The following is a 24307-nucleotide window of genomic DNA, read 5'->3' on the forward strand; positions in this document are numbered from 1 at the left end:
GGGTTGTGAATACTGTTAGATGTTGATTATTTGTTTCTAAAGAGGTAAATGTTTATGTAGCATTTGCAATGCATCTTTTAAAATGTAATGCAGAAAGAATTGATCTTTAGCTGATCCGTGACTCCATTAGCACTAATGTGTCATTGCACCATAGTATGTCTTTTGCAATATGAATCTATGCATATTTGCATTTAACATTTAGCAGGTATTTTTATCTGAAGCAACGAATGGAGAATATGGCATGCAGTTTATGATACGAAAGCCAACGATGCTTGAAATATCAGGTTTCAAGGCTAGAATTGTGTAGAAGCTACAGATGTAAATATATAAAGAAAAAAGGGGAAATGTTCATTTATAAATGGGTTTCTAAACTTTATTATCAGCCTTAACCCCTTAGACATAAAATATTTACTACACTGTAAAATCTAATAAGTTGGGCTTACTTAAAAAAAGCATGCAAACTGATTGCCTTGAAAAAACTAAGTAAAGTGAAATAGGAATAGTATGTTGTACTGACAAATGCTTAGTTAGTATAGTTAACTTACACAAGAGTTCTAGTAACTAAAAAAGAACTGTAGGGGGTACTTGATCCTTTCATTTAGGTTTACTCATGACTTAGTATAGCTACTCACTGACTCCCAGAATGCATTGCGCAGTATAAATTATGCAGTTGCTTTGTTTTAAAGTTGTTTTTATTTGCCAATTTTATTTGCTGTCTTGTGTCAGCAGTAGCACAACAAAAAGAGCAAATAAAATGACTATTGTTACAATTAATGAAAATAAATTAAATTTAATTGTTACCGTTGTTGTGATTCACGTGATGAATGTTTAAGTCTGGGTGTGACTTCAGCATATTACCACTCACTATTTAAGGATTATATAAAAAGCATATCAAGGTATTTATGAAAAATAAAATCTCAAAAAGGTCATTATTAAACACATACATAAAAATGCTTTAATTAAAAAAATAGGTCATTTTATAAAAGCAACCTATTTATTACTTTTCTTTGAAATCAAATAACTCTGATTTCATGATGCATTTCTCCATTAATAGAGAGAAAATTATAGTAACATAAATGAAGTTTCAAGTGCCCAACCAAAGGGAATGCTAATCACTATAATGGTGAGCTAAAAAAAAACGGCAATTAGCAACATATTAGTGCACTGCTGCCTCTCACTGGTTTATTAATGTCATTGGTTCCTTTGTGGCTACTTGAATATTTTAAGTAAGTGTCACTCAAAACAGTAAGTAAATTGTTTTGTTTGCCTTGAAAGTAGCTAAAACTTCATAAAACCTAGTAAGTATAACGAATAAGTAAAGATAACTAATTAAATCTAAGTAAGGTAAACTATTGGATTTTACAGTGTACTTTATTAATATTATATTTACAAAACTATTTTAATAATTGAATGACACATTCACATGTTCATGGTTCTCTAATGTCAGTCAGTGGTCACACTGTAATTTTACCTCAATCAAATTAAATGTAATAATAGTAAAATAAATAATAAAACATGCAGCGGCACCATCTCAGTCTCTGTCCAGCGCAGGTGAAATAATTATAATGCTGAAAGTGAGGTACAATTCATATTTCTTCATTAATTAACTTATTTGAAAGTAATTTAAAAACTTTTCTGTGAGACATCATTTCACAAACAGCGTGATTGGATCACTGCGTGAGCTTTCTCTTTCTCTAAAAATGCACAAATGGCTTCAAATCACATCGCATCTGCACTATAAGCGAGATACAGGCTGCACAGTTGACACTTGCTCAATCGAGGCAGGGTTGCATCGTTACTATAGCTTATATATTGCATTTTTTCTTTTTAATTCTTGCCAGTGTTTAAATCATTTAAATACAATCATTTTAAAGTTCTTAATTAAAGTTCTTTATGAACTGTAGGATTGCTTGTGATAAAGATTTAAATGCAAAAGAAAAGGCAGTCGAGCTGATTGTTTGTGATAATGTAAGAAAGGTAGTTTAAATATTTTGCCACTTCCTTAATCAACTTAATATATAAATCTAGAAGTAAATGCAAAAGTAAAAAGCATTACATTTTTTTTTTAGATTTATTGCATTTAAACACGTCTATGAAAGACTATTACTGTGCTGTGTAAAAAAAGAATCACAATGTTGAAAAACCATTTTAAGTAACAATGTTTGGATTCAAAATCAAAATAATGTATGAATGTTGTGTTTGTAGTAAACATCCATGGATTAACTGCAGACTCCTGTGTGAAAGCACAGTAAGCACCTGTTGCTTCTGCACTGCTTGCATACTGCACATAGACTGCATACACACTGCAAACACAGTATGTGTAAACCTCACATACAGCTCAGGCAATCAAGCTTGTTCTGTGTGTAAGCTATTGTGCAACAATTGCACCATTATAAAAAAGCAAAAATGCTGTGCATGATCAAACATTTAGGTGAGATAAATATATATTTTTGAAAAATGTTGAAAAAATGCCCCCCTCCACCACTCAAATGAAAAAAAAAAACCTTTCACAAGAGTCACCTAAGAAGGGATTTATTTTGAAAAATTAAATTCAGGCCTTGAATAAATTTAAAAAAATCTTGACTGGATCATCACTATAAATTATTCTACATGAAGAAGGCTTTAAATTGGTGATTGGTTCGGCAAATACTGCTCTCTGTGATCAGCGATCGGAGCACCTCTAATTATTATTATCATATTATTATATTTTTTAATAATAATAATTTTTATTATTGCTATTACTAATTATTACATATGTAATATTTTTTTATCATAAGCTTTAATTATTGCTAATTCTTAAAATATTACTAAAGTAATATTTATTATACTGATAATTTAAAAAAAAAAATAATTATTATAACTATTAGTTTTAATGCTTATTAAAAGAAATGAGGATATAAGTGTGTTACTGCTGTAACTTACAATTGTAATGTAAAAGTTTAGCTCAGTGATATCCATCTGCTAGTCTGCATTAATTAGGGAAAGTCCCTGCGACATCTGCACCCACGTTAAAGGGTTAGTTCACACGGAAATGAAAATTAGCCTAAGAATGACTCACCCACAAGGCATCTTAGGTGTAAATGACTTTCTTCTTTCAGATGAAACCAGTCGGAGTTATATTGAAAATTTACTTTGATCATTCAAACTGTTTAATGGCAGACAGCGGGTGTTGGAGTGCATCAGTCCAAAAGAAGTTAAATAAAAAGCACCCATCCATAATAAAAAGTTTCCCACACAGCTCCGGGAGGTGAACAAGGTTCTCCTGTAGTGAATCGATGTGTTTTTGTAAGAAAAATAACCATATTTAAAACATAATAATCAATTTAATGATTATTGATGACGTATGGAGGTCAGCTTTGTGCATGTGCCGATCAGAAGTGACAAGCGTGGAAGCACAGCAGAGAGATCAAAGCAAAACAACGGTCACTAATTAAAAGTACAAATCAAGGATTTGTTGAGAAGAATGTCAGAGGATTTTGATATAAGCCAAGAGGAGACTGGTTTTCCTTTGCTTCTGCTGGCGCAAACACGATTCAAGTGATTATTACATTTTGAATATGGATATTTTTCTTACAAAAAGCATCAACAGGAGGCCTTTGTTCACCACCTGGAGCTGTGTGAAAGACTTTTTTATGGATGGGTGCTTTTTATTTCACTTCTTTTGGACTGATGCACTACAACACATGCTGAGTGCCATTAAATAGCTTGAAAGATCAAAGACAGTTTTGAATATAACTCTGACTGGATTCAAATGAAAGAAGAAAGTCATATACAACTAGGATGCCTCGGGGGTGAGTAATTTATGGGCTAATTTTCATTTTTCGGTGTAACTCTTTAATTACTTTCATTCCCTCTATGACATATGTATCTCATCTGGCATTTGCTGAGTCATTCGCTCTATGTGTGTTCTGATAGGTGGATAGTTGTGGGAGTGTGATTGAGGGTGTGGCCTGTATGAAGCAGGCGGGGTGTAACGGTGAAGCAGAGAATCGGGTTTCAAAGAAAAACCTTGAACAGAGCGACTCCTCCCCTGACTCCACCCACCAAAACGGCACAGACACGCCTTCTGGAGCAGACGGAGACTCTGCCCCTTCCACTCCACGGAAGAAACGAGGGAGACGGAAACTCCAGCACCCGGAGCGACGTGAGTCACCTGTCTATAGTCAGTCTGTTCGACTTCAAATGTGAAATGTGTCAGAAAATACTATTTAGAATGCGATGAAAGCAATGGCACGAGGTGCTATTACGGTGTACACTAATTCTTCATTTAGAATCGTCTTTCAGGAACAATTTAGTAAAAACAATGACACACTTTTCAACTGTCAACATGTTTATAACTAGCTAGCTAAATAATAAATATTTGATTTAATGGAACAAACATTTGACATTAGCTATATCGCCCTCTTAAGTACTTCCACATTGATGCAGGCTTGCATCAGTGCCTTGGCCAAGTATTCTCCATCTGTGTCCGTTTTTCCTTTTAGCCTTGTTTTCTTCTAAATGACCTCTGTGTTTGTCTTTCAGACATTGAAGAGGACGATACCAGCAGCGACACCAGCAGAGGAGAGGTGGGGACTCAAACTATTAAAATATTGTCGAATAAAAGAATAAAAGAATAAAAAAATAAAAGAATATTAATTTATTTGTTTTCAAACTATTATCATATTTTTTATATATATATATATATATATATATATATATATATATATATATATATATATATATATATATATATATATACAACCCGAATTCCGGAAAAGTTGGGACGTTTTTTAAATTTGAATAAAATGAAAACTAAAAGACTTTCAAAATCACATGAGCCAATATTTTATTCACAATAGAACATAGATAACATAGCAAATGTTTAAACTGAGAAAGTTTAACATTTTATGCACAAAATGAGCTCATTTCAATTTTGATTTCTGCTACAGGTCTCAAAATAGTTGGGACGGGGCATGTTTACCATGGTGTAGCATCTCCTTTTCTTTTCAAAACAGTTTGAAGACGTCTGGGCATTGAGGCTATGAGTTGCTGGAGTTTTGCTGTTGGAATTTGGTCCCATTCTTGCCTTATATAGATTTCCAGCTGCTGAAGAGTTCGTGGTCGTCTTTGACGTATTTTTCGTTTAATGATGCGCCAAATGTTCTCTATAGGTGAAAGATCTGGACTGCAGGCAGGCCAGGTTAGCACCCGGACTCTTCTACGACGAAGCCATGCTGTTGTTATAGCTGCAGTATGTGGTTTTGCATTGTCCTGCTGAAATAAACAAGGCCTTCCCTGAAATAGACGTTGTTTGGAGGGAAGCATATGTTGCTCTAAAACCTTTATATACCTTTCAGCATTCACAGAGCCTTCCAAAACATGCAAGCTGCCCATACCGTATGCACTTATGCACCCCCATACCATCAGAGATGCTGGCTTTTGAACTGAACGCTGATAACATGCTGGAAGGTCTCCCTCCTCTTTAGCCCGGAGGACACGGCGTCCGTGATTTCCAACAAGAATGTCAAATTTGGACTCGTCTGACCATAAAACACTATTCCACTTTGAAATAGTCGATTTTAAATGAGCCTTGGCCCACAGGACACGACGGCGCTTCTGGACCATGTTCACATATGGCTTCCTTTTTGGATGATAGAGCTTTAGTTGGCATCTGCTGATGGCACGGCGGATTGTGTTTACCGACAGTGGTTTCTGAAAATATTCCTGGGCCCATTTAGTAATGTCATTGACACAATCATGCCGATGAGTGATGCAGTGTCGTCTGAGAGCCCGAAGACCACGGGCATCCAATAAAGGTCTCCGGCCTTGTCCCTTACGCACAGAGATTTCTCCAGTTTCTCTGAATCTTTTGATGATGTTATGCACTGTAGATGATGAGATTTGCAAAGCCTTTGCAATTTGACGTTGAGGAACATTGTTTTTAAAGTTTTCCACAATTTTTTTACGCAGTCTTTCACAGATTGGAGAGCCTCTGCCCATCTTTACTTCTGAGAGACTCTGCTTCTCTAAGACAAAGCTTTTATAGCTAATCATGTTACAGACCTGATATCAATTAACTTAATTAATCACTAGATGTTCTCCCAGCTGAATCTTTTCAAAACTGCTTGCTTTTTTAGCCATTTGTTGCCCCCGTGCCAACTTTTTTGAGACCTGTAGCAGGCATTAAATTTTAAATGAGCTAATTAAGTGGATAAAAGTGTAAAATTTCTCAGTTTAAACATTTGCTACGTTATCTATGTTCTATTGTGAATAAAATATTGGCTCATGTGATTTGAAATTCCTTTAGTTTTCATTTTATTAAAATTTAAAAAAACGTCCCAACTTTTCCGGAATTCGGGTTGTATATACCAAAAAAGCTTATGTTTCATTGACAACAGATAGATTATAAGTGCTTCTTATTACAAGTGTGGAAAGATAGTTGGCGCATGTTGAGTTCCCAAATGCATCGACCCAAACTCACAACGAGAGTTTAGTGCGAAACAAGAAACTGAAAACACTGCATCATTAGCAAACACAGTGCTATGCTTCAATCTGAAACATTCAGTGCATCTATTTATTTAATTAAATCACAGCTTTGCAACGTGATAACCACATTAAGTCATATCGCGATTTCGGTTTTATTTTGCTTGGAGAACTGGTTTAAATGTAAACTAATTGGTTATCTGGACCCAGTCGGGTGGTTCAGAAAAGCCTTGTTAATGCATCACACAGAGTTGACCATCTGTGATTGATTAATCTGCTCCTGCTTGGTGTAGATCACGGGAAATAGACGACATGCTCACAAGAACATGAGAACATGCCAATGGAACATTTCAGGCTTTGTTTATGAGAGAGACATGAATGTGTAAAGCCGAAACTTGGCCCAAGTGGTACTGTGAGTCGTAACATGCCAAAGAAATGTGTTTACAGGCTGTTGAACACGTTACGGGTGTTTTATTAGGGCTACATATGCACTGTAATTCACAAACATACACAGAGTAAATAAAGCCGCCTACAAATTGGTTTACACTGCAAAACAAGTCCTTGCGAAAGTCCTAAAGATTCCTACAGATCTCCTTGAAAAACATGTAAAGATCATGAAAGCATGAGCTGTTTGAGTCTGTTATTTAACATGTGTGTATTCCTAAGCAACTAAAAGAGTCGTGTTTGTCTTGTAGAGCGACGGGGGTCGTCTGAGGGGCCGGCAGGGCTGGGACATCAGTTTGAGGAGACGTCCCGTACAAAGAGAAACCTTCCAAGCCGGAGACCCCTATCATATTAGCCGCAGAGAGAAAGAGGAGTTGCTCGCCCGCTGGAGGAAGGAGAAGGTCAGAGAGACACCAGAAGTACAGTACCTTTATTTACAATCTATCAAAATCTTATATAATGTTTGAATCATTGATGTGAGTTGGTTATCAGTTGTTGTTTTTCATTACTACTATGCTATTAGCATTTGTTTTTCTTTTAAATGGGTCATGAACTGAGAAATCAAAATTCTCTTGATCTTTTGATATATTAAAGGTAGTTGTTGTATTAATTCTGTAAGTTTCAAAAGCTCAAAACTTTCTTGTTAGTCTAAAAACCTTTTTTTGAAGCCAGTTTGCCAAAAGGACAGCTAGTGGAATGTGCCACTTTTTTATGTAATAGTGTGGATAAACACCGCCTCCACAGAAGATGATCAACGCTTGCTTCTACATCGCTGCATCTTTAGCCCCGCCCACTGATTTGAGCACATTGTGTAAATAACAAGAGCGGCAAACACATCTCAAATCAAACAATGAATTTTATTTTTTATTAATTTCCAGACCATGTCTGTAAAATCTCTGTCCTTGGTTCACTTAATTTTACCGCCGATTTGTTTACAAACAAGGTACAGTTGGATGTAGGATTTTCAGAAAGACTGGAACTAAAAGACAATGCTGTGGCAACTATATTGAATTCGACAGTATGTCGCAACACAAGCACGAGTAATTGTTTTTATTATGTGATCACTACTGTTTTGTCTGTTATTATAGTATTTACACATTTTTACCTATATCACAGGAGCGTCCATCTGTGAAGGACAGAGACTGTCAAACATTTTTTCATTTAATAAAACTAGACTAAAATACTTCAGGTTTTCTTTGACTAAAACTAGACTAAAATGTTGAGACATTTAGGCCTAGTTTCACAGACGGGGCTTAGACTAAGCTAGTATTAAATCATTGTTCAGTTAAGGCATTTAAGCAATTTTTATAAACGTGCTTATATAAAAAAAAAAAAAAGGAACATTACTGGTGTGCATCTTGAGAAAAAAGGCACTGATATATTTTAAGATCAGTCAGTGCAAGTTTCATTCAGTTGAAACAGCACAGAGTTACATTTTAGTCTGGGAATAGGTTTAAGCCTTGTCTGTGGAACCGGGGATTAGTAGACCACAACTAAATATATAAGGTTTACTTAATATGACTAAATATGATAAAAACTAACAGGGACATTTTACAAACAGAAAATAGCTGACAAAATCAACACTAGTTTGAGTTATGTTTATCTGTCTGAAGATTATTTTCGTGTTTTATTGCATGAATATCGTGCAAGCGTTATCAGATTTCCCAGATTTATGAGGTAACTAGAAACCGTTAGGGTTGGTAAGCGATTTTATCATGGTAGCCTTATGATTAATGTAATGTTAGAGTCGGCAGGATATGGAAATGTACTCTATTTTCTGAATGCGTGTCACAGATCTTATTGTGAACGATTCTTCCGTGCATGTTTAATATAGATTTTTGACCTTAATGTTTAAGTATCATAACTTGATTTTCTAATTCTCTCTTTAATGACATATGCTGTATTCTTTAGTTCACCTGAACCCCACTTCTTTTTCATACAACTTACATTTCAGATCTACCTCCAACAATCAACGCATATATTTTTTTCTATTTTTATAATCCATTTACTTATGAATGTCACAATACAGAAGAAAAAATATGTCTCTACTTCCTTTACACTGCAATTTTAAGTAATCTAAGTGCTTATGTTGTGTTTGTGGAATTGAAAAACTGTATTTTATTTTTTTTGCATTGCACTATGTACTTCCACTCTTCGTGCATTACTGTTAACCACATTAACCACAATTTTATATTTTATTTTAAATATATTTATTTAAAGCAACAAGTCAGAATAATTTTCCCTGTGTTAAATCCTGAACATACCTTTAGAGACAAAGAAGAAAAGAGTTCAGTGTCTGCTGCTGAAGTTTGATACGAGTTGAGTTAAGGACGTATGGAAAACTCACATCCTTCAGTATGAGCTGCTGAACAATACAAATGAGTGTGTTTATAAGGAATGGAAAACAATTTAGTACAATGTTGATTGGTATGTTTTCGAAACTCTTGAGTTGAATGCATACTGTGCTGGTGTGTGTGTGTGTGTGTGTGTGTGTGTGTGTTTAGTCCATTGAAGTAAGTGGAAAGTGAACATCAGTGGAAAGTCAGTTGGGTTGGGTTCACAAAAATACGTCTACTTGTCTCACAGCCACATGTGTGTGTGTGTGTGTGTGTGTGTGTAGTAGTAGTAGAGTGCTTGGCCACACTGTGAGGCCCTGTTTCCTGTAGAGGTGTGTGTGTTAAACAGGGCAAACTCAAACCCAGCGCTGAAGTGTTACTGATGTATTATTGTAGTTCTATTTAGTGGTTTAACTTTGTTTAGCATTTACTTCATATTCAGATAAGTCTCAAACATGTAAGTCATAGTTTTATATAGCTTGTGTGTGGCCTTTTGACAGGAATGTTTTATGGGTTTGCATACGTTTATGCAATTACATTTATCAGTGTCTGTGCCGTTTTATTTTAGTATCTAATTTATGTGCTACTAAGTTCCTCGGAGTAAAAACCTGACAGACTTTTGCAACTCTAGCAACTAGTTCTTCCTCAAAAGCTCTCAGTGAATCTTAACTTTATAAACATGACTTTTTCCCCTGTCAGACTGATGGAAAGCGGTGCACCCAGACTCCTGAAAATTGCATAAAGCCCTGCTAATCAGATTTGAGCTTGCCATTTTGTGTTCAATATGCATCAAATGGCCCATGAACGGACTCTGGGTGGTCCGTGACACGAGTCTCATAGTATAATATGACCATTTATACAAAAAATAATTCTGCTATCTAATGTGTTCAAGCACATGTAGATTTCACTCCATAGATTTGCGCTGTATCATAAATAAACACCTCGTGCGTTCATTTATGAAATATTTCCACTAATTTGATTATGCTTTCAGCTACCTATTAGAAAATAAAGGTTCCAAAGGGGGTTTTCGCAGTGAAGTCATAACCATTTTTGGTTCCCTAAAGAACCATTCAATGAACTGTTAAAAAAATTATCGTTTTAAAATTCTGAAGAAACTTTTTTCCACTATAAATGACCTGGACTGGAAAAATTCCATGGATGTTAAAGGTTCTTCATGGAACCATCAACCACAATTAAGAGCCTTTGTTTTTAAGAGTGTAGTACTAGCTGTGTTATGACCATGTTTTGGTCATGCTAAAAACAGCTCTAGTAATAGATAACAAAGGTGATCTGAATGAGTGTTTTGTGTGATGAAGTACTAAAGCGTGTGTTTATCCGGGGCCGTGGGGTTTTCAGGGGCTGCTGTGTCCTCGGCTCACCCAGCGAGGGCTGTTTCTCTTGGGTCACAGAGACTCCGCCCACTGCAGCCTCTGGATCTCATCAAACTCTGGCGTAGCGCTGCTACGGCGCTTCACGAAGACCTGATTACAAACATGTGTGTGTGTTTGAGAGAATAGCGCATGGTGTGTGAAGCGGTTTAGTTTATGAAGACACTATAAAGAATAATGTAATTATTAGTAATAGTGTTTTCTTTTATATTTCCTTAAGGAGTTTCCTCAGTGTGTGTGTGTGTGTGTGTCACTCTCTCATTCATTCTAGGCTTATAAATCGTGGCTTAATTGAACCTTTCCCTTTTTCTCAGTAACAGAGACCATCGAAATATCTAATAAAATCCTTCCCGGGGAAAAATCAATCATTAACTAATCTAAACCACCCCCCCCCCCCCCCACACACACACATACACACACACACACACTATTATTTTTATTTTCTCTGGTCGGCGCTCCGCTCTCGTTCATCCTCTTGTTTTGCGGCGAATGCTCTTCTGGTCCCAGTTTTGCAAACCCTCTGTGACCAATCAGCTTAAAGTCACGTGACCCACGATTCCCAAACAAAGTCATTGTGCGCATGTCTCCCCCCTTTCTGATTTAAAAGTGTCTTTTTGCCTGCATACACACATACACACACACACACACAGTTACCTGTTACCAGCATGGCCGATCAGACACAGCAGTGTGTGTGGGTACGTGAGCACTGTGTGGAAAAAACACATTTACTGATACGTGTGTGTGTGTGTGTGTGTGTGTGTGTGTGAGTATGTGTGTATGCAGGCAAAAAGACACTTTAGTACAGAGAATGAAGGTAGATAATGCTGACTTGGCTGTTTTATAAGTGTGTGTGTGTGTGTGTGTGTCATTTTAAAGCAAACATAAAAACTGTAGCTCTGTAGCTTTAATAGATACTAATGTACACTGTGCAGTATATACTATATACTCTCTATATACTGGCAACAGTATGCATCACACTCTTAAAATAAAGGTTCTAAAACTAGGTTTATGTATGCAGCGGTATGATAGAAGAACTCTATTGGTTGATTAAATTACCTTTCAATCAACAGTTCTTAAAAGATTTTTTTTTCTTAGTCTTAAGAACATTTAAAAAATACTGTATGTTTAATGCATTTATTCATGTTTGAATGGCATTGATAGTCACTTTGAGCTGAAAAGGTTTAAATTGTCAGTGTCTATGTGTGAGGAATTTGACTGAATTCTCACACTATGATGCGATAAAGTTGAGTTTCCCAAACTGGGGTTCACAAACAGCAGGGGTTTTGTGAGGAAACTACATGCAACATTATACTGCATAATTAATTTAATCAAAAAATGTAAGCTTAAAAAAAATAAAACACTTATTAAACAAATTGAAATATTTGTTTTTCCTGCATGTCATGTTACCGTTAACTGACATCAGAGAACCACAAACTTGCAAATGTGTTGTTACATTATTGAAACATTAACTTGGTTGACTTACTGAAAATCTTTGGTTCAGATGCCCAAAACGTTTGTGAATCTGTGATAGAGCAACAATTGATAAATCACTGATGTTTTGTCAGTTACTGGGTGTCTGTTTCTGTCACGTTGCACAGGTTAGTCCCACACATCATGAGATCTCATCGGTCTCAAATCTGTATTAGCTGCATATTATACATCAGATATTTCCTGATTGGCTTTGAATTAGTTGTTGCTGGAAATGTATTACGTTGCTGGTTAGGACACTGTGTAGAATTTGTTAAGTGTATTTAAGGATAGTGCCAATAAAATCATATATATTTATATGTTTTCATTTCCTTATTATATTGCATTGATTAAGATAGAGATATATGTACTGTATATTTGTATAAACAATAACGTTCAAAATTTTTAAGTCAGTAAGATGCCTGAGGATGCCTCAAAGTGATCAAAAATGACAGTAAATGCATTTATAATGTTACAAATGGTTTCTATTTCAAATAAATGCTGTTCTTATGAGCTTTCTAGTCATCAAATAATCCAGAATTTCTTTTACCGTTTCCAGCAAATCAGTAATATTTCACAGTATTACTGTTTTTACTCTATTTTTTGATCAAATAAATGCAGCCTTGGTGTGCAGAAGAGACTTCTTTCAAAAACTCTAACTGACCCCAAACTGTGTTTGATAAAGTGTCCAAATGCTTTACGAAAAGGAGTGACATTTGTATAGAAATGAGCCTGAGAGACTTGGGTCATGGTGGGGTTGGGGTCATGGTGAGGTTGGGGTCAGAGGTCGTTCACGCCTAGGTCACGATCATAAAGCTCTCAGCTCTTGAAACTCACCATAAAGCCAAGGGTCGTTCAGGTCATAGTGGAAGATGTTTACACACTTTCCACGAGAAGTTTGCAAATGGTTTCTATGTGTCGGCACATAGAAACACTGTGGCCATTTATAGCGTGCCAATGTGGACTGCAGCAGGAAATTAGGTAATCTGTTAAAGACCGCATTTCCCAGGGTGCACTGGGCCTTTTGCCAAAGGGCTGCTGGGTAACCACCAACACAACCACTATAACATCATGGAGACACGACTAGAAGAGGACAAACAATCTGATTCAGATAGTAGATCTGTTCCAAAACCTAGTGAGCTGCCTATTTAGGCAGTATTTTAAGGTGCGTTTCAGTTCGAATGAAGAAAATGTTCCAAAAAGGTAGGCGGTGACGTTATGCTGCCTTCTAAAATTTTGGCCAATTTCTGAGGCAGCATCGCATGTATTCATCACAAATGATGCAGAATGCATTGCTCTTTGAACATTTCTGATTGGAAAAACAGATTAATTGAATTGAAAATGGGTTATTTTACACAATATAATGTGTTTGTTTATCATAATTATGTGTTATGTTGCAACATGCTAACGTCAAACTCTTTTATCAGAGATGATTTGAGGAGACAGATAAAAATGGATGTGAGAAATCGTAGGGCTCAGTAAGACTTGAAACCATTCATTTGTGATAGAGAAGTAAAATACTTTATTGCATTGTTAATAAATCTACCTAAATGCATCTATGTTCGTGCGAATCATTCGTGAACCTGCTTCACCTGCAGTAGAAGTGAGTGTACGTTTTCTTTTTTTTATGAATCTTTGCAAATTGCCTTTTCTGATAACTTGCGACTAAAGTTTACCATCTCTCAGAGAGCGGCTCGGAAGAGAGGGCGGGGTCAGCAGAGCTCATTAGCATTTAAAGCGGCATGCAAGAAAACGGCTTGCTCTGAAAAGAGCTGTTTTTGACAGGGTAAAAAGGGTGTTTTTTTACAGTACCATTGAGAAATGTTAACTAAAGTATGTTATAGACTTTTCATTAAGACCCTAAAGAATTACATAAACTTGTGGAAAATTGGCATCCGATGACCCCTTTAATAAATAGGACGTTCGTAATAGCAGCATTTATTTGAAATATATCATTTTTTTTACATTATAAATGTCACTTTTGATCAATTTAATGCATCCTTGCTAAATACAAATATTGATTTCTTAAAACAACAACAACAAAAAAATGCAAGCTCGTTCACTAGGGATTGAGCATATGTGTGTGTTCATGTTCTTGAATTTGAATTATGTAAAGTTAATAACAATTCTGTAATCAGCATCACAGATGACAAAAACATGACACATTTGCATATGTGATGTGATATTTATTCATCTGATTGAGCTTTTTGTTCGGCGCGCCAAACGATTTGCACCCTGTTTAAACCTGTATTTAGCGCTGAGCATCTGAAATGGATGTCAATGCCAGGTCCATCTTCTGTTTCCATCCGTCATGTGAAATGTATGCAGCACCGCAGTGATTTTATGTGTTTCCACTGACCCATCAAACAAGCCTGTCTTCTGTATTTTACGTCTCTGTGTTTCGGTGTGATTAGCTGCTCTGTGGTTGGCAGTTTAATGGGGTTGAAGGTCATATAAGACGCTTGTGTCCTTCCTGCAAAAGGTCACACAAGAGAAAACCAGCAGCTGCTCGAAGGAATCAAAGTTTCACTGTCTCACATACAGTAGATACAAAAAGAAGCCAAAGCATTGAGAATGAAACTGGAGAAATATCTGGAACATCATGTGTATCCTTGTAAAAAATTACACTTTAGCATACTTTTATCAAGAGGGACTTGTATTAAGGAAGTAATATACTTTAAAAGCATATACGTAGTTCCAAACTGAATGTTAATATTGCATATTATTTACAATTATTACAAAATCTAATATATAGTTTTAATTTATATTAACAGGAAATTGGTTGAACTTAGAAGTGTTTTTTACCCACTTAAAAAGGATTTCAATCCGTATTTATATGTTATTTCATAATTATGTTGTCTTTGAAATGTAGTTGTTGAATGTATTGACAAGAATTTATGATTAACTAAAATATACTTTGATGTCACTTCTGCTGAAACATATGGCCTGCATTTAAATATATTTGTAATTACACATTTTTAATGATAAAGTTGCAATTGAGTACATTTGAAATGTAATAATTAATACTGCAATTAAACTTTGGGTTTGTGTTGTTAGGGTCCAGGGCAAAACTTATAGACTGGATGTGTGTCTGAGTCAAAAGAGCCAATCACTGTGTCTGTATGATGTTCTGGTGCTGAGATGTGGTTTATGTATGCTAACAAATGCTTGCTAGGTTGCTGTAAATGGTTGCTAATGTGTTGCTAGATAGTTACTAGGGTGTCTGGCTGAATCAAAAGAGTCTCTATTATGTCATGGTGTTAACATGATTTATGCTTCCATATGGTTGCTAGGATGTGGATAGAAAGTTTCCATGGTGAGAATTAAAGAGTACTCTCCAGTCTGAGTCAAAAGAGGCCACCCACTTGCCTCTTCAATGTTCTGAACCAGAGATATACCTCTCGCCGGTTTTTAAATGGAAGTCTATGGGCTTGTTGCTAGGTTGCTGTAACTGGTTGCTAGGGCATGGCTATAAAGTTTAAATGTTACTATTTATTGGCTGCTTGCTAGGACAAGTCAAATGAGACCACCCCCAAGTCTCTATGACATTTTGATACAGAGTTGTGAGGTCAGAAAGTTTGGTCCAATGCTAAATCAAAAGAATTTTTTTGCCCGATTTTTCATCCGTTGTGTGAGCATCATTTGCCCAGTTGCTTAAAAAAATTCATAGCACACCTTTCCTCAATAAGCCACATGATTTGAGGCCCCTTTCCTGGGTGTGTGACAAACAATTGCACGCCGAAGTTTTGTCCAGAATAATAATATGTATGCAAGATAACAATAGTGATGCTTTGCTTGCAGGCACCACTAATAAAGGGGAAAAAATGAACTTTAAAGTTAAAAGCAAAATTTTACATTATTACAAAGTATGCTTTTTAAAAGCATATGCAAAAGTCATGATAGTAAACTACACTTACATTGAAGTGCCATTTTAATCAATAATTTAATCACAAGTGGACATTTAAAACAATTAAGCACACTTATTTAACTATAAAAAGTTAGTGCTAGTGGAAGCTAGTGGAAGCTGTTGAGATATTTAAGAGATGTTGTTTGTAACTTTTCTGTCTGTGGTTAGCAGTGCTGGATCTGTAATGTTGTTTTCAGAGTCATGGGAATCTTGTTGACATTGAGGACACATCGGATACTGTAGATCAGAATCCATCTGCCTGATGCCAAATCCACAGCAATGCTTCAAATCTGCACATAATGAATCTTCATTAGACATACACTGCTGCTGAAAAGTTTGGGGTCAGTTAGATGTTTTTGAGAGAAATTAATATTTATATTCAGCAAGGATGCAATAAATTGATCTAAAATGACAGTTTACATGTTAATAATGTTATGAAAGATTTCTTTTTTGAATAAATGCTGTTCTTTTGAACTTTTTATTCATCATAGAATCCTAAAAAAATACATCACAGTTTCAGGGAGAAGCACAACTGTCCTCTTGAGCAGCAAATCAGCATATTAGATGATTTCTGGAGGATCGTGTGACACTGAAGACTGGAGTAATGATGCTGAAAATTCTGCTTTGCATAGCAGGAATAAATTACATTTTAAAAGATATTCAAATAGAGACCAGCTATTTTAATTTGTAATAATATTTTACAATTTTGCATTTAAATACACTTACATTTATACAGTTAGCCGATGCTTTTATCCAAAGCAGTTTGTCAAGGAGCCAACAGTATTCGTGATCCACAATGCCAAGCTTATTATTAGATTAAGAATATGGAATATAAATAAGCGGGTCTCTGAACTGTTGGATTTCTACAATCCATGTAAACAAACATTTGTTTCATTGACTTTTCTGCCAGAATACCAATAAAGACGTTTCTCGAGCAATTTGAGCGAAAATCCTTTGAGACCCTGTGTGTTTGTGTCTGTATTTCACCTTGGTGTTTGTGTGCCTCTGTGTCTTTAAGGAGGAGAAGGCCCAACTGGGGATCACCATGAGTGACATAATGGACGACCAATCAGCTGTGGGCTCTCAGAAGGAGGAGGAGTCAGCTATCAACCTCCCATCCACACCCACACCTCAGCAGCAGCACACTGACCCCGCCTCCCCAACGGTTGCCACGACACCCGAGCCGCCTCCCGTCGCCTGCGGCAACAAAGTGATGACGAGATCCTCAGAGATAGATCTGGAGTATGAGGTGAATATTTGAAGAGTCAGAAATCATGTTTTTTCATTGTGCATTCCAATTAATCTCAATCAAACTGCAGTTGGGTTATTTTGACACAATAAAAACATGATAACATAATAAAAAACAGGATTTTTTTAGAGGAGTTATCTGTTTTTGCAAATAATCTCTTCATTTGTACTGATGGATCACTCGAAAAAATAATGCCTCTTATTTGCTTTAAATAAGGTACACTTTGGTATTCAATGACTTGACGTGAGTTTGTTTATTTATTTATTTATTTGTGATATTTACTAGATGTGCAAAATAAAACATTATTTAAAATCAAATTAAAAGTAGATTGATTTAAATTTGATTTAATATCAGCAAGCTAAGGCTGTAAAAAAGAAAAATAAATAAATAATAAAAAATGATACACAAATATTTTCTCCCCACTTTTTGTGGCTTCGTATTTCTTGATTGCTAGCGCAATTCCAGAGCAAACAAATATTATTAAATATTTGTTAATATATCTGATTATACATTAATTTAATTTAATGCTGAAATAAGTTTTATTATGAGTAATGTAAATTAATAAAACTTTTTAAAATATTTTGTTTGATATTTTTATTTTAAAATAATCACAAAATTGTTTTATTTTTTTTATTATTTAAGTCATATTGATTGAGTGGGTCAAAACAGTGAAATTTTTTTATTTTTTTAAGTTGCCATTAAACAAGTATTGTTTAAAATATACTTCATTTGTTGATTCGGTGTTACTTTGAGTATAAAATGCTTAATTATGTTTATTCTGAGTATTATAAATGTACAAACAGTACAGCAGTATTATTACTAATTGTTTTTGTTTAATATTAACCAACATAATTTATATTTAATACTTTTGCATAATTAAATGCATATAAATGATTTATGAATTAGATAACATTAAATAGTTTTAAATGAACATTAAATTTAAATGTTTAGTTAGTTTGAATTGTGACCATTTCCTGAAAATGAAAAATTGACTCAATTTAGGCTTCTCAATTTAGTGTTCCCTAATTGTGGTGTTACAGCAGACTAGATTCAGCAAAGTAGCTCTTCTTATCAAGAATCAGGTTTTGCTGTCATGTAAGCTGCATTATGTGTGGTTTCAATGACGCTGTGTGTTTCAGGATGGCCGTGGGTTCGGGATCGGAGAGCTGGTTTGGGGGAAGCTGCGGGGATTCTCCTGGTGGCCCGGCCGGATCGTGTCTTGGTGGATGGCAAGCCGCAGTCGGGCCGCTGAAGGCACCCGCTGGGTCATGTGGTTTGGTGATGGCAAATTCTCAGTGGTGAGTCTGTCGACCAATCAGGATCCTTCATGAGTGCTGATAAGAGACGTTATAATGAGCGTCCTCTCCTCTGTCAGGTGTGTGTGGAAAAGCTGTTGCCCTTGAGCACATTTTGCACGTCTTTTCATCAGCCCACCTACAACAAACAGCCCATGTACAGAAAAGCCATCTATGAAGTTTTACAGGTAAGTCATGATGTTTCTCTGTCGTGTGTGTTATTGTATGTGTTTCTGTGTTTTCTCATGTTGTTTTTGTGGATCTCTGTTCAGACGGCAGGTATGCGTGCCGGGAAACCGTTCCCTGTGTGTGTGTCCGCCGATGACCCGGACATATCGAACAGTGTTGAAGTGCTCACGCAGCAGATGATTGAATGGGCCAGCAATGGGTTTCTCCCTTCTGGTGCCAAAGGCCTGGAGCCGCCACCAGGTGATGTATCTAACAAGTACACAGCCACCTGCCCAGATTAGAGTTTTATTATTTAATAAACCGTTTTTTATTAAACTTAAAATGTTTATCAATATTTTTAGAATTGTTTACTGAGAGTTAATTATTTATCACTATTTTTAATTACAACTTCAAATATTATTGTGAAATATGTTAAGTTAAATATAAATAAAATAATTATAGTTTATTATTTAATGCATTACTTTTATTGTTATTATTTTAATGATATTTTATAATGAAATGAATGATATTTGTTATATTTTTATATATTTTATTTTTGCTTGTATTATATTTTTTCTTTTAGTTAATGTTATTTAATTAATGACATTGTTATTTAATTAATGCATTGTTGTTTTATTTTTATCATTTGTTTATATGGTTTATATAGTTTTAATAATTGTATTTTACATTTATTTTGATTAATTTAATTTAATTTATAATTCTGTTATAATTTATAACATTTAATAATTTTTAATTTATAATTCTGTTGCGCAAACAATTGTTTGGGATAGGACAAAACCTGATAATTTGGCCTTGGAGGAATTTGATGAGATTGATTAATAATATCTTTATAATTAATTACTACTACAAATATCGTTATATACAGTGTTATAAATAAAAATAATTACTATTGCTTTTTGTTATTTATTAGATTTATAGTTTTACAAATAAAAAATAAATTATTGCAATTTCATTTTGATTAATTACATTTTATTTATTTATTCTGTTGCTAAAATTATTTTTGGACAGCATAAACCTGATAATTTAGCCTAGGAAGAATTTGTTGAGAAATGTTTAGCCAGTCAGACACTTTTCTGAGTGCAGACGGATCTGAACAAAGACATTGTTAAGATCTCTTTTGAAACCATGTAGAAGATGAAATATAAATTAATATAAAAAATATAAAAAAATATGAAATATGAAATATAAAAAAGCCTTTTGATCTCATTGCTGTCTAAGATATACTATTGCAATATTAAAGAGATTTGTGTGTGTATTTGTGCGTGTCCTCTAGCGGAGCGGAGCCCTTATACTGAGGTGTATCCAGAGATGTGGGTGGAGCCTGAGGCCGCTGCGTACACGGCTCCGCCCCCTGCCAAGAAACCCAGGAAGAACAGTGTCGAGAAACCCAAAATCAAAGAGATTATTGATGAAGGAACTCGAGGTATCACACACACACAGTAAACCAGCTTCACATTTCACATACACTGTTCCTACTTGAACAGAAGTGATTGATGACGCTGTGTTTTGTTTTTCTCAGAGAGACTCGTGTATGAAGTCAGACAAAAGTGTCGCAATATTGAAGGTGAGTTTGCTGTTGAATGTGACCTTTGAATTGAAAAAACTATATATACACACACACACAAAACGTGTGTATAAACGTATACATACTTTTTTTTTTTTTTTTTTGTTAAGACAAGTCATCAAAACTAAAATATTTGCTTTTAAGTTTTACAAATCTGTAAAAATTAGGAAATTAAATGTATTTAAAGATTGTAAGTCTATTATGAATAAGAAATTTAATTTGTTCTATTAAATATATTATTAGCATTTTAATATACATTTACACACACACACATATATACATATATTCAAATAATAAAAATTATATATATATTGTGTGTATATAGATAGATAGATAGATAGATAGATAGATAGATAGATACCTTTTGAAATATAATATATTGAAAAATAATACAGTTTATGTAAATAAATGATTAAAATACTAAATATATTTGAAAATTATTATTCAGATTTTCATTTTATATATAGAATTTAATTATTAAAATGCTAATAATAGTTTGAGATATTTTTAATGAATAAAATTATCATTCAAATTGTACATAATTGTTTAATTAGATATTCAAATGTACAGTTTTATATTAAAATGGTAAAGTTGAGCACACTGTATATCACACAGTGTTCTCTGTTACGTACTGCATATTTTGGCAAACGTGGTAGGTCAGAGGGTCATAGGTCAAAACATGCATACTGCATAAATAATATAGTACAGTTACATGCTATTCCAAAATCACCATGGAGTTGTTTTGTGTGCAGATATTTGTATTTCCTGTGGAAGTCTGAACGTTGCACTAGAACATCCTCTGTTTATCGGAGCCATGTGCCAGAGCTGCAAGGTACACATGCACACCTGTCAATCAAGCCTGTTCTGACTTCTGATTGGTGCTGAGGCGGTGTTTTCCTCCCCTACAGAACAGTTTCCTGGAGTGCGCGTATCAGTACGACGATGACGGTTATCAGTCATACTGCACCATCTGCTGCGGAGGACGAGAAGTGCTCATGTGTGGGAACAACAACTGCTGCAGGTGAGTGCGTGTGGGTTTGTTCGCTATCAGAGAGAGATCTGGGAGGTGTAAAGGGCGTTTCACACCAAGTGCCTTCTGCTAATCCACCCCTGCACGCCAAGTGGCGTTGACCAACAATGCACTTTTTCTCAGATATCATTTTTAACATTATTTGCTGCTTAGCATACAGCAATAAATTAAGATCTACCCCAGAAACACAAACTATCTATAATGCTTACAGGAATGCCTGCTAAAACATTAGCATGAAGCTAAACTTGAACATTTGTGCACATTCATGTTTTTATTTTAGTTCTATAACAGGCTGACTTGCTCTCTTCATATGTTATAAAATGGATTAAACACTACACCTGCTTATCATTTGTCACCTTTATTGTTATAAAAATACCATGAGCTGCATAAAAACACATGTCTATTTGCGTAAATTTTTCATTTGTACAAATGTTTTATATGCAGAGATATGCTTGACTATAGAGTGAACACTCTCTGTTTAAAAATGGAAGAAAACGGACAGTGCTTTTCCTATCACATAATCAAATAGAAAATTAATCATTGTATTCTGCATAAGCGTATGAGAATAAATCTGTTTTTAGATACTAATGATAACATGAACTCGGCATCCACTCTTTTCTGTCTTTCGCAATACTTTTCCTCTGTGTTTGTTTACACCGGTTTTGGAAACAGCGCCACCGCTCTCATCCTTTTGTGCAACAGCAGCTGCTCTGGGCACGTGATCTAAGCTCAAATCTGATTGGTCGGCTCATTTCATCATGAAGTGAAAGGGAAAAAATTGACACACAGGACAAAAAAAAAACGTAGCTTCTGGTGTGGATAGGGATCTAATTTTTCAAATCAAAAGTGTCATCATGCTGACTTTCACTCTCAGTGTGAAAAGGCCTTACCTCTGTGTTTGTGTAGGTGTTTCTGTGTGGAGTGTGTCGATCTGCTCGTGGGGTCCGGATCCGCACAGGCCGCTATCCGTGAAGACCCCTGGAACTGCTACATGTGCTGCAGCAGGAACGTCTCAGGCATCCTTAGACGCAGAGATGACTGGCCCTCACGACTGCAGCTGTTCTTCGCCAACAACCACGACCAGGACTTTGTGAGTCCATCTAGTGTGTGTCTCAGCAGTTTGGACACAAGTTTTTCTACTACAGTCAGAAAGACTAACTAATAGCACAAATGAAAGCTAAAGGAAATGGAGAATCCAGATGTTCATGTCTGCACAATTCAAAACTCTCCAGTTTAAAATATGAATTATAAATTTCGAACTTTCTGAAATCACTGGTCAATAATGCTATAATCAACATTTTTGACTAGTGTTCATTTCATTAACGAAAACTATGATGAAAAGCTTTTTTTCCATGACTAAAATGAGAAAATGACGAGGCATCAATAAATGACAACTGTGATTATATCAACATGCAATATCGTTGGCGATAAAAGATGAGACTAAAATGTATTTTAAAAATTTATTGGAAAAGGAGACTAGATATTATTGCGGACTGCTATGCACGCCTCTACTCAAATCAGAGGTCAAATTCAGAATGGAAATGGCCATTTATAACTAAATTATGGCTGTTTTTTTTTTGTTTTTTTTCACATACTAAGAATTGTAAATGCCCCTTGGGAAACGTTATAAAATAATGAAAAAAAAATTATTTCATGACCTCGGTAAAAAAAAGCATAATCTGTCCATTCTTTTCCTCTCAGGAACCGACAAAGTTGTATTCACCAATGGCAGCAGAGAACAGGCAGCCAATCAGAGTGCTTTCTTTATTTGATGGCATCGCTACAGGTGAGATCACAACTGTGCTACTTTACTTTTAACACACATATACTATTATAGCTTTTATTAATATTTTGAATTAAATTTTATGTAGTTGCTGTTTTCTTTTTCATTTAAAATTTCTGTCATTTTGTATAGTTTTTGTCTTTTTTTTAATTAATTTTTATTTATTCATTTCAGTTGTTTTAGTTATTTTAGTACTTCAAGTGGAACTAAACAAAAATGAGAAATGTTGCCTTGGCAACTTGGTGAAATAAAATAAGTTTAAGTTTTTTAAATGAATAAATAATCACATTATAGTTGCATGATCACTGTGCTGAAATTTAAGAAGTGAATTGATGATAATTCATTTAAAATCATTTTGTTAGAAGGAAATAGATATCATAGTAAATAAAAACTAAAAATACAAGAACCTAAAACTAACTGACATACAGACATACAGACAATTGTTTGTGTAAATACAACTGACATTTATAGTGATTTAATGAATTTAATTTGACAGTTTTTTTACATGTTAGTAAATGGAAGTAATAAATATTAAATAAAAACTAACTAAAGCTAAAACTAACTAAAACTACAGAAAACTAAAACTAACTGATAAATGAAAAAATAAATAAACATTCATAGTCATGATGATTATGGAGTAATCTGTGTCAGTGAAAGTGGTATTGAATTGATAGTGAATTGATGAAAAATATTTTTTTAAAACATGTAATTGAATTGAAATATACTAAATATTCAAGAACATGAAAATTGAGACTATAAGAAACAACTAGCTGATTATTTTATATATATAAATTTGAAAATAGCATTAAAATAAAAACAACAAATGGAAAATATATATAAATATATTAATAAAAACTAAAAGGTAACACTTTACTTAAAGCCTTTATGTAGAATGCATTAATAAAGGGACATTATAGTTATTCATAATGTGCCTTGTAATACATTATATCTTGTGGTAAATTATTATAACAGAATTAAAAAATGAGTTGATTAGTGTTATAATTCATGAGACTGCCCAGTGCATTATAAGGAATTACAAGGCATAATTAATGCATTAAAACTACTTAGGTCCGGCAATACCATAACTTAGGTGCCCTTGAGCAAGGCACTGAACCCCCAACTGCTCCCTGGGTGCCGCAGCATACATGGCTGCCCACTTCTCCGGGTGTGTGTTTAAAGTGTGTGTGTGT

At 34.8% G+C, this 24307-nt stretch overlaps 1 protein-coding gene across 9 annotated transcripts in view; it reads left to right on the plus strand.

The window, feature by feature from the left end:
• The window catches only part of dnmt3aa (DNA (cytosine-5-)-methyltransferase 3 alpha a), a 39511-nt gene that overhangs the window by 10386 nt on the left and 4818 nt on the right, over positions 1 to 24307 (plus strand). For 5 of the 9 annotated variants that reach the window (XM_059512126.1, XM_059512130.1, XM_059512129.1 and 2 more), the window contains 13 exons: positions 3916 to 4144; positions 4525 to 4568; positions 7161 to 7328; positions 17026 to 17256; positions 18396 to 18554; positions 18632 to 18739; positions 18824 to 18980; positions 20014 to 20163; positions 20260 to 20304; positions 21057 to 21136; positions 21213 to 21325; positions 22241 to 22424; positions 23036 to 23120. In XM_059512126.1, coding sequence (XP_059368109.1) covers positions 3916 to 4144; positions 4525 to 4568; positions 7161 to 7328; positions 17026 to 17256; positions 18396 to 18554; positions 18632 to 18739; positions 18824 to 18980; positions 20014 to 20163; positions 20260 to 20304; positions 21057 to 21136; positions 21213 to 21325; positions 22241 to 22424; positions 23036 to 23120 — 1753 coding nt within the window. The remainder of the gene's footprint in view (positions 1 to 3915; positions 4145 to 4524; positions 4569 to 7160; positions 7329 to 17025; positions 17257 to 18395; positions 18555 to 18631; positions 18740 to 18823; positions 18981 to 20013; positions 20164 to 20259; positions 20305 to 21056; positions 21137 to 21212; positions 21326 to 22240; positions 22425 to 23035; positions 23121 to 24307) is intronic. The other 4 variants (XM_059512127.1, XM_059512131.1, XM_059512135.1 and 1 more) reach the window with 3 other exon arrangements.

This window comes from Carassius carassius, chromosome 27 (assembly GCF_963082965.1).
Source record: "Carassius carassius chromosome 27, fCarCar2.1, whole genome shotgun sequence".
NCBI classification, from domain to species: domain Eukaryota; kingdom Metazoa; phylum Chordata; class Actinopteri; order Cypriniformes; family Cyprinidae; genus Carassius; species Carassius carassius.